Source organism: Sapajus apella, unplaced genomic scaffold, assembly GCF_009761245.1.
Source record: "Sapajus apella isolate SASKATOON/1434 unplaced genomic scaffold, GSC_monkey_1.0 scaffold6, whole genome shotgun sequence".
Lineage (NCBI taxonomy): Eukaryota > Metazoa > Chordata > Mammalia > Primates > Cebidae > Sapajus > Sapajus apella.
This window is the reverse complement of record NW_022436946.1, coordinates 39,408,223-39,422,501: the sequence shown is the minus strand read 5'-3', so window position 1 is coordinate 39,422,501 and position 14,279 is coordinate 39,408,223. Positions and strand designations below refer to the sequence as shown.

The 14,279-nt window shown below is 39.0% G+C and overlaps 1 protein-coding gene across 3 annotated transcripts in view; it reads right to left on the bottom strand.

The window, feature by feature from the left end:
• METTL24 (methyltransferase like 24) overlaps positions 1-14,279 on the bottom strand; it is a 111,831-nt gene that overhangs the window by 47,876 nt on the left and 49,676 nt on the right. For all 3 annotated transcript variants that reach the window (XR_004267891.1, XM_032275045.1, XM_032275046.1), the window contains one exon: positions 4,749-4,977. Coding sequence is in view for 2 of the 3 variants with exons in the window: in XM_032275045.1 (XP_032130936.1) it covers positions 4,749-4,977 (229 nt within the window). In the remaining variant the exon portion in view is untranslated. The remainder of the gene's footprint in view (positions 1-4,748; positions 4,978-14,279) is intronic.

Here is a 14,279-nt window from a genome sequence, read left to right as displayed (position 1 = left end):
AAAAAAGGAGATCTAGTATGGCAGAACTAACAACAGATAAAACAGAATTTAAGGCAAAAAATATTTCTAGAAATAAAAACTGACACACTATATACATATGGTCAAATCTTCCTGAAAGAGTATATTATTTTCCATTTCTAGCAGCAAAGTGTATTATTTCCAAAAAGCATTCCAATACAGGGCAGTATCAATATCTTGTTTACGTTTAGCAATTTGATAAGTAAAAAGAAAAACAAAAGTGAATCTTTAATTCCTTTTCCTTTTCTTTTTTTTTTGAGAGAGGGACCTGGCTCTGTCACCCAGGCTGGAGTACAGCGGAGTGATCATGGCTCACTGCAGCCTTCACCTCCTGGACTCAATCTCTCCTCCCACATCAGCCTCCCAAGTAGCTGGGATTACAGGAGCATGCCACCATGCCCAGCTAATTTTTAAAATATTTTGTAGAGATGGGATCTCACTATGCTGCCCCAGCTGTGTAATTTCATTTCAAAGCCCATATTCTCTCAAATGTAATCATAGTGAATGCACAACAAAACTGATGTTCTGGAATCAATGGTGACCTCCCAGCCAAGAGAGGCAGAAACTGGTAGTCCTGTGAGGCTCCAAGTGGACACTGAGCCATATCCTGAGTGGTGACAGGGGCAGGTGAAGGAAGACACAGTTCCCTGAGCTGACAGACAGGGAGGCCAGCTCTCCCAGGGCATCTGACCAGAGGGCCCCAGCCCCAAGATCTATCTGTTCTGTTTGGAGTAAATCTCAATTAACTCTCAGCAGTTTATTTAATTTCTATACAGCACAGTATTTACTTTCTATACAGTCGCCCTCAAAGCTGTTCAGCGCCTGAAGGCAGCAAACAATATTTTCTCTGCAACCACATCTGAAGGACCAATTGCCTTCCAGTTTCACACAAAGCTCTCATTAAAAATTCTTGACTAGAAGTAGGTACAGTTAGCAATTTCCAGAGAAATCTCTTATGTACATTTCCCTGATAACAAGAAAGAAAGAAAAAGAAAAGATTTTCTATAAAATTTACTAAAATTGTTAATAAAAACCCTTTGAATTTACTGAAAACAATTGAGTGACTAATTCACACCAGGCATTCTGCTGGAGACTTTCACACTGTGTGCTCAGATCTACTTCTCAGAAACAACCCACAGTTTAGAAAGTATAGTCGTCCTCATTTAGCTGACAATCAAACTGAGCGCCAGAGAGGTTAAATGAGTGTACCAACACCAAAAGGCAACAAGAGGACCATGCTTCAAACCTAGATGAGCTTACACAGGGAAACCCTCAGGCAGCTCTGTTATTCAGAGTTACCAACAGCATGGTTAAGACCAAAAATAATGCTTATAATTCCTCATTAACTAGCTTGGATCATTGAGGATACTCTGAGTGTAACAAAATCTAAAGTAACAAAGACTTTAAAAAAAAAAACATACATTATGATTAATATGAGCAGAAACTTCAGATTCAGTATTTCTAGTTGCAGCCTGAAAAAAAATTGTATGCTTAGTTAACAATAACTACTTCTGCAAAGAGTAGACAGTTAATCATTTCATGTAATGCTGGATCCAAGTGATATTATTCCCTGACAGACTGGGCTTCTGGTCCACATGGTTTTGCTGATGCAGCTGCTCTAACCCAATGCTTTAGAAAAGGCTTTTGATTTATAGTTTGAAGTTAAAATTACCAAAGAGTTTTAAAAGCAGTACGAAAGCCGTATGCGTCTTTCTGTCACTATCTCAGAAGACTGCTTTCATTTTGCCCATATTTTGCTTGAGTGGCTGGAATCCAGGTATGGATATATAGAAAAGGAAAACTAACAGCCGAATAGGAAAATTATTACAAAACTATATGAGATATTTTAAAGTTATGAAATGAAAACAAAACAGCTAAAACGCTTTGGTTTCTACACTCACTTTCAGAATCAATGAATGAAGGTGTCAAGGCAGAAACGCTGACATTTGTTACTGTGTTTTTTTCTATCTGCTTCCCCTGCCACAGCCACATCCTATTTACCACTGTCTGTACACGTGCAGAAAAATGAAAATAGACCATGCTTGCTGCATGCCACAAAAAAGGTTTCTGTTTATCTGGCCCCACATAGCTCCTAGAAGCATGTTCCTAAGGAAAGCAATCACTCATGGGTTTAGTTTTGTTGTTTTTGTTTTAAAGCAGTCACCAAAAAAAAAAAAAAAATCTCTAGGAAAAAAGGGCAGTTTTTTTTAATTTTTTCAAAAAAAATTAAAAAAAAAAAAAAAAAGGAACAAAGGCATTCCTGGCAATTCTGTGCCAGATCACTTTCATTGTAAACATTTTTTTTTTTAAATAAGTAGCCTTAGAAACATAAGCAATCCCTTGAAGCGTTTCTCCTTTTTAGACATCACTGTAAATATTTCTACTATCTGAGGAGCAGCATTGCAAAAGGCCTCATGCTTTACCCTTAGCATAAGGGTTTGTCCACTGCAACTAAACAAACACAATTCAGGTACATATCTTGTTATCTAAAAATACATTTCCCATAGGAAACGTGGTTAGATAAATTATATCTGCAGATCACTTTTTCAACGTCTTATTTTATCCTCACCTTTACCAAATCTTTTGCTAAAATATTATTAGGAAAAAAATAAGCAAAATGGCATTGAGTTTCTCTCTTTCCTATTCAGTCTTTTTTTTTGAAGAGTGGGTTTGGAGAAGGTTAGGATGTAAAGAGCATAAAAAAGGAACAGCAAGACTCCTAACTGAACACAAAGAATGAGTACTTAGCTCTCTGAATAATCTAAAGTTGACATATTAGAGAAACAGGCCTGTAATTTTCAGCAGTAAAAAACAGATCTACAGAGGTAACAAGGAACAGAAAAGAAAAAAACAAAACCCTAAATAAAGTTCTGAAAAATGCTCCTGCTTCTTCTGAGATTTTACCCAAAAATCCTACATATGCCTCACTGAGGCTTTTGACTATTAAATGCCACCAGTTACTCTTGGTGGCAAAGCAAGGCACAAATCAATAGTTAATAGTGTGTTAAAAGAATAGCAAATTTTTTGAAGTTGTTCTTGATGAAGCATGGGCTATCTAATTAAAGGTTGTTTAAAGGAAGAAAGAGAAGAAGGAAGAAGAAGAGAGGGAGGAAGGAGAAGGAAGAGGAAGATGAAGAAAGGAAAAAGAGAAAAGGGAGGAAGATGGGGAAGAGGAGGAGGAGGAGGAGGAACAGCAACGTGGGGAAAAGCCTCTTGCTGAAGATCAAGAAGCCAACTCGAGTTTAAAATTGAGTCTCATGCACACTGTTTCTCAAATAGAAACACCCATTGTGACCTGTTCTAAATTACATGACATCTCTGGCTGGGAACACAGTACAAAATAGCCAAACCCAAGAAGGGCTAAAGATCAAACACAAGCCAACTACACTCAGGAGAAATTCCCTAGTATCCACCTACAGAATACAATCAGCTCAGGTATGCTATACTAAAAATTGCTTTCAAAGAACACAGTTCAAAGATTGAATTTCTTTTTTGCTGTTCATTCATAATAAAATGTTTGCAGAGATTTGACATCCTTTGATATATAATTTCCAACATAATGTCCATTCAATTTTATAAAGTAAATTTTAATCAAAGTTATACATATTTTCTGTATAGAGCCTAGAGGTTCAAAATAGTGAGAAACAGGTAACAACAGTGAGTAACATGATACACAGCAATATCTTATTAAACATAACCCCAATTATTTTTTTGTATTTGAGGTCAACATAAGTAGTTTGCTCTTTCCGGAAAGTGTAAATCAGTTGCCAAATGAAAATGGTATTCTTCAGCCTATGCCAGAAGTAAGTTTTTTAGTCTTCTTGCCTAGTGTTGGCCAAGACCATTAATATTACTCAACAGCAACTAAAATCTTCAAATCAATTTAAATATTGCTATCTTTGCCAACACTTTATGTCTAGAGTTGACTCTCTAATGTTAGGTGATTAGTGAGATTAAAACTTGGTGGGAGTGTAAATTAGTTCAACCATTGTGGAAGACAGTGTGAAGATTCCTCAAGGACCTAGAAATAGAGATTCCACTTGACCCAGCAAATCCCATTACTGGGCATTTATAGTCAAAGGACTATAAATCATTCTATCATAAAGACACATGCACATGTATGTTTACTGTAGCGCTGTTTACAATAGCAAAGACCTGGAACAACTCAAATGCCCATCAATGATAGACTGGACAAAGAAAACATGGCACATATATACCATGGGATACTATGCAGCCATAAAAAACGATGAGTTCGTGTCCTTTGTAGGGACATGGATGAATCTGAAAACCATCATTCTCAGCAAACTGACACAAGAACAGAAAACCAAACCCCGCATGTTCTCACTCATAGGCAGGTGTTGAACAACGAAAACACATGGACACAGGGAAGGGAACATTATACACAGGGCTATGTTAGGGGGTGGGGGGCCAGGGAAGGAGCAGCAGGAGACTGGGAGGTTGGGGAAGGATAAAACTGGGAGAAATGGTTGATGTAGGTGACAGGGGGATGGAGACAGCAAACCACCATGGCATGTGTGTACCTATGCAACAATCCTGCAAGATCTGTACGTGTACCCCAGAACTTAAAGTACAATAAAAAATAAAATAAAATAAAATAACTGGACCTTCAACTATCTAATGTCAATGTTGCTTTATTCTTAGATTGCGTTTTAAAAAGCTGATGGATTTGTTCACTTTATTCAAGTATAAAATCAAATGAAAAATCTCACCTTGTGATGCCCAAATTCATTCAAAATGCTTCCCAGTTTTCTGGTGTTGCTGTGTGGTTTCTGGGCAGCAACAGCTGGATGGGGATCCCTCCAGTCAATGGACAAGCGGTGATACCAAAGGTGCTGACTCTCCAGAATGTGAGCTGACTTGACACTAGGATCAAAACGATGCACTTCACATCCATTGTTGGCCATGCTAAGCTCGAAGTGGGTATCATCACTTCCCAGCCTAGAAAGAAGGAGGACGGACATCAACAACAAAAAAGGCAATGAAGCAAAGTGTTGGACTGCCAAGATAACAGCTCCAAGGCCAATGTTCTTAATTGTATCAATCCTTCTCCTGTTTTAACATATGGCTAATGTACATGTTCAATAAACTTTCTTTGACAAAAAGCATTATTGCTCAAAGATTCTGGATAAAAGAGAAATTATCTGCTAAACAAAGACCAGAGAATCACATACTCAAACATGTAGATGTATAATCAAATTGTTTTTTTTTTTAAATGATGTAAATCAGAGTAGCAATGAAACAAAGAAGACTATCCAGTAGTCTTAAAAGATTTTCTCAGAATATGTCGAAAAGATAAGCCCCAGGATTAGTTCTCTTGAGGAGAGGTGTGTTCTACTAATGAGGTAATTTGTCTCCATTCTAATAGCCACAGTGCTGTGTATACAGTTTGACTTAAAGACAACAGCTGTTTTCTTAGTAATGGAAAATATTTTTAAACAGTGCAGATAAGAAAAAAGGTAAAGGTATGTGATTCTAATGCATCCAGAACTCAAGAAGCAGAAGTATTCCTCACCTAAATTCACATCAAAAGGAGAAGAAATTACAAATGAATTGTACGTAATTACTCAACAGGCAGCACATCATATGGAAAAATCATGAACTTACAAGTATTGAATTGACTCAGAAATATTCCCTATTTAATGGTGCAAGGATCATAACTTTGATTAAAGTGCCAGTTTTAATGAAAAGCATGAAATTAACTGAGAATGATTTTTTTAATGGTGATTATATCTTCCCTGCTCCAAATACTGTACTTGTGTGTGATTTAGGATATCAAAATCCTGCAGAGTAGCTACACCATTGGCCAAACCTGAACCCAGTGCAGAAAAACTTAATTCTTATAGGTTCTACTACAGCTGACCATTGAATAACACAGGTTTGAATTGCGTGGATCCACTTATAAGTGGATGTTTCTTCAATAAATAGCCCTCCATAACTGTGGGTTCTACACCCACAAATTCAACCAACATGAATCAGAAATACAGCATTGATGGGATGCAGGAGCCTACCAATACAAAGGGCTGATGTTTTGTATCTGTGAGTTCTGTAGCCAGACTTGGTAGTTCATGGATTTTGGTATTGTTGCAGTGGAGAGAGTGGCCTAGAGCCAACCGGCAACCCCATACAGAGGGATGACTGACTATTGCATAATCTGGAAATACACAAGTTCAGTGGATAATAACTATTTACCTTATTTTAATTAACTAAAATAAGGCTTCAGTTCAGAGATCATCCACTTAGACATTATTTTCTTTTTCTTTTTAAACGGAGTCTCGCTCTTGTCGCCCAGGCTGGAGTGCAGTGGCGCCATCTTGGCTTACTGCAACCTCCGCTTCCTAGGTTCAAGCTATTCTCCTGCCTCAGCCTCCTGAGTAGCTGGGATTACAGGTGTCCACCACCACACCCAGCTAATTTCTGTACTTTTAGTAGAAACGGGGTTTTGCCATGTTGGCCAGGCTTGTCTCAGACTCCTGACCTCAGGTGATCCACCCGCTGAGATGGAGTCTGGCTCTTTTGCCCAGGCTGGAATGCAGTGGTGTGATCTCAGCTCACTGCAACCTCCACTGCTAGGGTTCAAGCAATTCTCTTGCCTCAGCTTCTCGAGTAGCTGGAATTACAGGCGTGCACCACCATACCTGGCTAATGTTTGTATCTTTAGTAGAAACAGGGTTTCACCATGTTGCCCAGGTTGATCTCGAACTCCTGACCTCAGGTGATCCACCCTCGTCAGCCTCCCCAAGTGCTGGAATTACAGGCATGAGCCACGGCACCCCACCTAGACATTCTTAATATAGTCAGCCCTCTGTATCCACAGGTCTGATCCACAAATTCAACCAACGGCAGATTGAAAATATTTGAAAAAACAAAAATAAAAATAATACAACATTAAAAAATAGTAAAAATAAAACTCAATAGAGTATAACAACTATTACATGGCATTTACATTGTATAAGGTATTATAAGTAATCTAGAAATGATTTAAATTTTGCAGGAGGATGTGCATAGGTTATATGCAAATACTACACCATTTTATATCCAGGACTTGAACAACCTGGATTTTGGTCTTTGCAGTAGTCCTGCAACCAATTTCAACGGGTGCTGAGGAGTGGTTATGTCTTATTTGCCTCTTACTCTCCCTTCACCCAGCTATACTGCTCTTTTTCCCACTGGATCCCAGGACAAGTCAGCCCTCTGATGTCCCTCAGCCATAGCTCTTTCAACCCTTTTTGCCCAGAGAAAATTTAGCACTCCTGTCACAAGCACTTCCATTTCTTCACTTAACAGATCCTGCTCCCTATGTTCTACCTCCTATTGAATCCACACAGCTCAGACCACTGAAGTCTCTACCCCAGTTTTCCATAATCTAATCTGGTGTGGCAGACGGCCTCGGTAACTCTGCTCCTTCAACCCTGCACCATCCATACTACTCCATGCTCATCATGAGAAAGTGTCCTTCCTTGCCCTTTGACTTTTTGGCTTGGCCATATGCCTTGCTTTCTTGAAGGAAGTGGGAGTGTGCCAGTCCAGATCCTAGGCCTTGAGTGCTTCTGTTCTCTCTTACACTATCATCACATAAAAATGTGCCCTCAAGAGTTTGTAATCCAGCCAGTTCACCAGTCCTCTATGAAGTACAGAACCCCTCTTAGCCATCTCAGCTTGAAGTAAAGAAAGCCTCCCAGCTGAGCCCAGCCTGGATCAACAGAGGCCCAGCTGTCCTGCAGACGTACAAGCAACAGTAAAGACATACAAGCAACAGTAAATAATGGTGATTTTTAAGCCACAGAGTTTTAGAGTGATTACACACCAATAGCTAACTGATATGTCTGGCATTAAATATAAATTCAAGAGTTGCAGTTGAAACTACAAAGCATTTTTTAGTAGATAGTTTTTTTGTTTTTTTAAGACAGAGTCTTACTCTGTCACCTCGGCTGGAGTGGTAAGACCTTGGCTCACTGTAACCTCTGCCTTCCGGGTTCAAGAGATTCTCGTGTCTCAGTCTCCCGAGTAGGTGGGACTACAGGTGCAAGCCACCACACCTGGCTAATTTTTTGTATTTTTAGTAGAGACGGGGTTTCACCATGTTGGCCAGGCTAGTCTCGAACTCCTGATCTCAGGTCATCCGCCCACCTCAGCCTCCCAAAGTTCTGGGATTACGGGTGTAAGCCACCAAGCCTGGCCAATAGATTTGTTTTTATAGAGATCAGAATATTGTAGAATTCAATTATCCAAAAGGAATTTTCACTTAATTAAATTTGTCAAAATTCAGATGAACAAAGCAGTATTATAATGGGTCACCAGTAGAAAAGGGCAATTTGATAGTTTCACTAAGAGAACATTATATCAAAAAAGTATTCATTACATATAATTTGTATATAAATCTGGAGTAAAATATGTAAATAATTTATTTCTCTGAATTTTCAGAATATTGTTCTCAAGAAACTTAATTAAATTAGCCACATACAATTCCATAACTAATTGTTGTTTGGTAAGACATTTTAATATATTGATATGGTTTCTACTTAAACTAGCTGCTTATAATTAAATAAATAAATATACATATAAATAACTCAAGTTTTAAGAAGTACAGAAAATAAAAAGAATTTTTTACCACTAGAAATTTTAGCCACTAATTTCCAGAGATGATCTTGGTTAGCAGGTTTTTAATATATCTTTCCAGAATTTTTCTATATATATACAAGTGTTTATTATAAATATCACAAGCACACACATACACACGTTAGTCATTAAATAATGGGGAACTGTTTTGTATAATACATTAAATAACATGAAACTATTTGTAATTTGTAATTTTTATGATTAATTGATGTTACTTTTACTATAATCTTAATATATAAACATGTACCATATTAAAATGTAATAAGCTATATTCATTTAATTGATATATAAAATTCTTACTTTCATTTATTTAAAATGGTGCTTCTTCAAGTGTAGTTGAAATTGGTCAAGTTTGTGGTCAGTGTGAGAAGCAAGAGGAGTAATTGTAATACGCACAGTTGTTGCAAAACATGGCCCAAAGAGGTAAAACAAGGAGTCAAATCCAATCCAGGTAGATCCACAGCACATGCTCTCTACACACCACCTTGCTGCCAATGAGCACAGGTCACAGGATCATGAAAGGAATATTTGCGATCTCAGGTCTAGGGAACTGTCAGTTACGAGACAGTAATGCTCCATGGGGAAAAGGGTTGTGTCAATCTTGCTCATTTCTAAATCCCTAGTACTGAATAGATAAATGATGACAGTCAGACCTACAAAATGCTGCCCTAAGTGAAATAAAACTGTGAGGCAGGGTCTGGAATTCCCAGAATACACAGTACAATATTCAATATCCAAATGTTGCCTGTGGTGAGCTACATTTCACTGACTTGTTCATATTCATAAACAAATATTTATAGAGCATTTTACATGTGCAAGGTACTACACTGGACACCAGGGACAATTGGATAAATTAAAAGTGGTCCTTGCTCTGAAGAGGTTCACAAAGTAGTAATGAAGAAAGGTTTTTGAAGAAATAATTATAATAAAAGGAAAACCATTATTTATAGCAAAAATGTATTTAATCTATAAGGAAATCATGTTCTGCTATTATTTACTAGAAGAATACGTTAGAAAATGTTACTTGATAGAAATATGTCATTTAATGTTTATTTAACGAAGCAAGAAGTATAGATCATATGGCTTCCATCTCAGGGTCTAAGACAACTATTCCATTTTTTGCCAACCTGTCTGTAACTTGGCCATGAGGAAAGGTAAAACGGAAAGTGATAGTCTCATGCTGTCCCCTTGGGGATGTGGCCAAGAAGTCTCACACATCACTTCCATTCGTAGCTCACTGCTTAAAGCTATTCATATGGCCATTTACAGCTAAATAGAAGGCTAGAAAATACAGCCACCAGAAAGGTGGCCATGTGCCCTGCTAACCTCAGGAGTTTTGTTACCAAAAAAAGAAGGGGAGGATAAATATTGAGGGACAATGAGTTCCTGCTACAACCCATTTCTGAAATAATTAAGCAGTCAACATGTATGTTCAAAGCTCTTATATATCTTTGAATTAAGACTGCAACCTCTCCTTCCCTATGGGGAAGAAACAAAATTATGTAACTCATCCTGACAATATTATTCTGCATATATTAATGCTGGGGTTAGAAGTAACTACAGACTTTTCAACACAGAAGGACTGTTAAATCAGAACTGTTGAAGAAATAGGAAAAGGGAGATTCACAGGGCTAAATTTTCAAAGGTAATGAATAATAGTGGAACCATCTTCATCCTCTTTCTCCGATGTCTTGGAGAAAAACAACTAAGATCCCTGAAGGTGGTTGTGCGGATTGTGAACAACTAAACAACTCTGAGGGAGGGATGCTCTTTCCCAAATTGTATAAAGGGGTTCTTTGGACAAGCTACATGTAGTACTGCAGTCCCATGCCCTTTAACACTGCTGAAGGGCAGAAGGGGTGGGTTGTGGCACTGTTTCAGGCCCTTGATTTTTCTTTTGAAAACATTCCTGGAAGTATTAAAGTGAGTGGCCTTTTATGTTTTCCAGGAATAAAAAAACTCAGAACATAAGCACATACAAAGATGCTCAAGATCATTAGCCAGTAGGGAAATACAAATCAAAACCACAGTGAGATACCAAAATGACAATGACCTGGCTATAATCAGAATGACAAATAAAAACAAGTATAGACAAGGATATAGAGAAATTGGAACCCTCATAGTTTTGGGAATGCAAAATGGTATATACCCAAGAGAAATGAAAACATATGTCCACATAAAAATTTGTTGATGGGGGGGCGCCAATATGGCCGAGAGCCAGCACCTGAATGCAGCTCTCAGTGAATGAGACACAGAGGGCTAGAGGACTTCACAATTCCAAACAAGGTGCCAGGTTCTTTTCTGTGGGACTGACAGGGCACTGGAATTAGACCCAGGGAAGGAGCCGCAGGACACAGGCACCCGGGGTGACAAATCAAGATGGGGGGCGGGGGGGGGGCGTGTGTCCCCACCTGAAATCTGCAGCTGACTAGGAGCATCGGGGGACTTGACCCCCTTGGTGTTTCCTTTCAGATCCTGTGCTTGCATCATCCCTCCTGCAACCCACAGTCCACAGGAGCCCTGACAGACAGTGGGGCACGGTGGATAGCTGATGCAAATCTGAGCAGAGGATAACTCTGGATACTGCCCAGCAGCAAGTTGTCACAGGAACCTGGGCGGGACTTTGGACTAACGCCAGCGCCACGGACTGTCCCACAGAGGGAGGCAGAGCTGAAAGCAGGGAAACAGACCATAAGGCCTGGTAGGCCCCACCTCCACCAAACTCAAACTGAAGCCCTGGCTAGAGAGCTTGGCAGCAAATACACCAGCTTGACCCCAACCAGGAAGATCAAGCTCTGGGAGAGATGCCATTGGGAATGCGGGGCCAATCTCACCCGCAAACAAACTCCAGGGAAGTACCACCCACCCAACAACCTGACTGAACCTCAGAGAGGCCAGCAACGTCCTCTACAGGCCAAAAAAGATACAGCTCCAACCTCAACAGAAAAAAAAAGTCCACTCAGAGACTCCTCCTGAAATCACCAACTTCAAATATTAAAGGGAAATAAATCCACGAAGATGAGAAAAAACCAGCACAAAAAGGATGAAACCACCAAAGAACAGAACACCTCTTCTCCTCCCAGGGATCACAACTCCTCACCATCAATTGAACAAAAGACAGAGAATGAATCTGATGAATTGACAGGAGCTGGCTTCAGAAGGTGGATAATAACAAACTTCTCTGAGTTAAAACACCATGTTCTAACCCAATGCAAAGAAACTAAGGACTTTGAAAAAAGGTTAGATAAAATGCTAACTAGAATAACCAGCTTAGAGAAGAACATAAACAACTTGATGGAGCTGAAAAACACAGCACAAGAACTTCGTGAGGCATACACAAGTTTCAACAACCAAATTGATCAAGCAGAAGAAAGGATATCAGAGATAGAAGATCAAATCAATGAAATAAAATGAGAAGGCAAGAAAAGAGAAAAAAGAGTGAAAAAAAATGAACAAAGCCTCCAAGAACTACGTGATTATGTGAAAAGTCCTAATCCACACTTGATTGGCACACCTAAATGTGACAGGGAGAATGAATCCAAGTTGGGAAACACTCTTCAGGATATTACCCAAGAGAATTTTTCCAGCTTAACAAAGCAGGCCAACATTCAAATCCAGGAAATACAGAGAACACCACAATGATATTCCTCAAGAAGAGCAACCCCAAGGCACATAGTTGTCAGATTCACCAGGGTTGAAATGAAGGAAAAAATCCTAAGGGCAGCCAGAGAGAAAGGTCAAGTCACTCACAAAGGAAAGACCATCAGATTCACAGTGGATCTCTCAGCAGAAACCCTGCAAGCTAGAAGGGAATGAGGGTCAATATTCAACATCCTTAAAGAAGGGAACTTTCAACCCAGAATTTCATATCCGGCCAAACTAAGCTTCATAAGTGAAGGAGAAATAAAATCCTTTATGGACAAGCAATTGCTGAGAGATTTCATCACTACAAAACCTGCCTTACAAGAGCTCCTGAAGGAAGCACTAAGTAGGGAAAGGAACAACCAGTACCAGCCACTGCAAAAACGCACCAAATGGTAAAGAATAATGATGCAATGAAGGAGCCACGGCAATTAACGGACAAAACAACCAGCCAGTAACAAAATGGTAGGATCAAATTCAAACATAACAATATTAACTTTGAATGTAAATGGCCTAAATGCCCCAATCAAAAGACTGGCAAACTGGATAAAAAGTCAAGACCCATTGGTGTGCTGAATTCAGGAGACCCATCTCACATGCAAAGACTCGCATAGGCTCAAAATAAAGGGATGGAAGAAGATTTACCAAACAAATGAAGAGCGAAGAAAAAGCAGGGGTAGCAATCCTAGTCTCTGATAAAATGGACTTTAAACCAACAAAGATCAAAAGAGACAAAGAAGGGCATTATATAATGGTAAAAAGATCAATGCAACAAGAAGACCTAACTATTCCAAATATATATGCACCCAGTGAAGGAGCACCCAGATACATAAAGCGAGTTCTTAAAGAATTACAAAGACACTTAGATTCCCACACAATAATAATGGGAGACTTTAACACTCCACTGACAATATTGGACAGATCAACAAGACAGGAAGTCAACAAGGATATCTAGGACTCGAATGCAGATCTGGACCAAGTGGACCTAACAGACATATACAGAACTCTCAACCCTAAAAACACAGAATACAAATTCTTCTCAGCACCACATTGCGCTTACTCCAAAATTGACCACATAATTGGAAGTAAATCACTCCTCAGCAAATGCAAAAGAACGGAAATCATAACAAACAGTCTCTCAGACCACGGTGCCATCAAATTAGAACTCAGGATTAAGAAAAGCACTCAAAACCTCACAGTCATGTGGAAACTGAACAACTCGCCCCTGAATGACAAATGGATAAACAATGAAATGAATGCAGAAATAAACATGTTCTTTGAAACCAACGCGAATGAAGACCATGTCCCTCTCACAACATGTGGGAATTATGGGAGCTACAAAATGAGATTTGGGTGGGGACACAGCCAAACCATATCAGACAATGTCACCCCAAAGGAGTAAAATATATTCTTAGGGGCAAAAAAAACCTTTCCTCTTTTTATGTATAAAGCACAAATATACACATATTACATAAATAGATACACAGTATATCTATGGTTTTAAATTTTAATGGAGAGGGTAACTAGGGGTAAAATACCCAAAAAGGGAGCTTGAGGTCCATGGTTTGCTGATTCTTCATTCACATACATTAGACACACCCTCTTCCTGCTGTGTGAAACTATTATAAGATGAAAATATTTGGCTCTTTCATTCTTCTGGAAATGCTTATGATAACCAAAGGTACCAGATTCTCTGTATAAAATATGGGCTCTTGCTATCTAACCATGTGTCACTTATGAATCATCTACTATCTTAGACTGAGAATTACTGTCTTGAAACTAAAAGGCACAACCTACTACAGAACTAAAAAAGAGACAAAAAATAGGTACCTATGTATCAGCCCTTTTCAAATCTTTCCTCTCATGCCCACTCCTACCCCAAAATACAATCTTTGACATAAAAAGGAGAAAAGGTGACTGTCCCCCTTTGCTTTATCTACCACTCTCAACCCCACGCTCCCTCCACCGCCCCACCATTACCC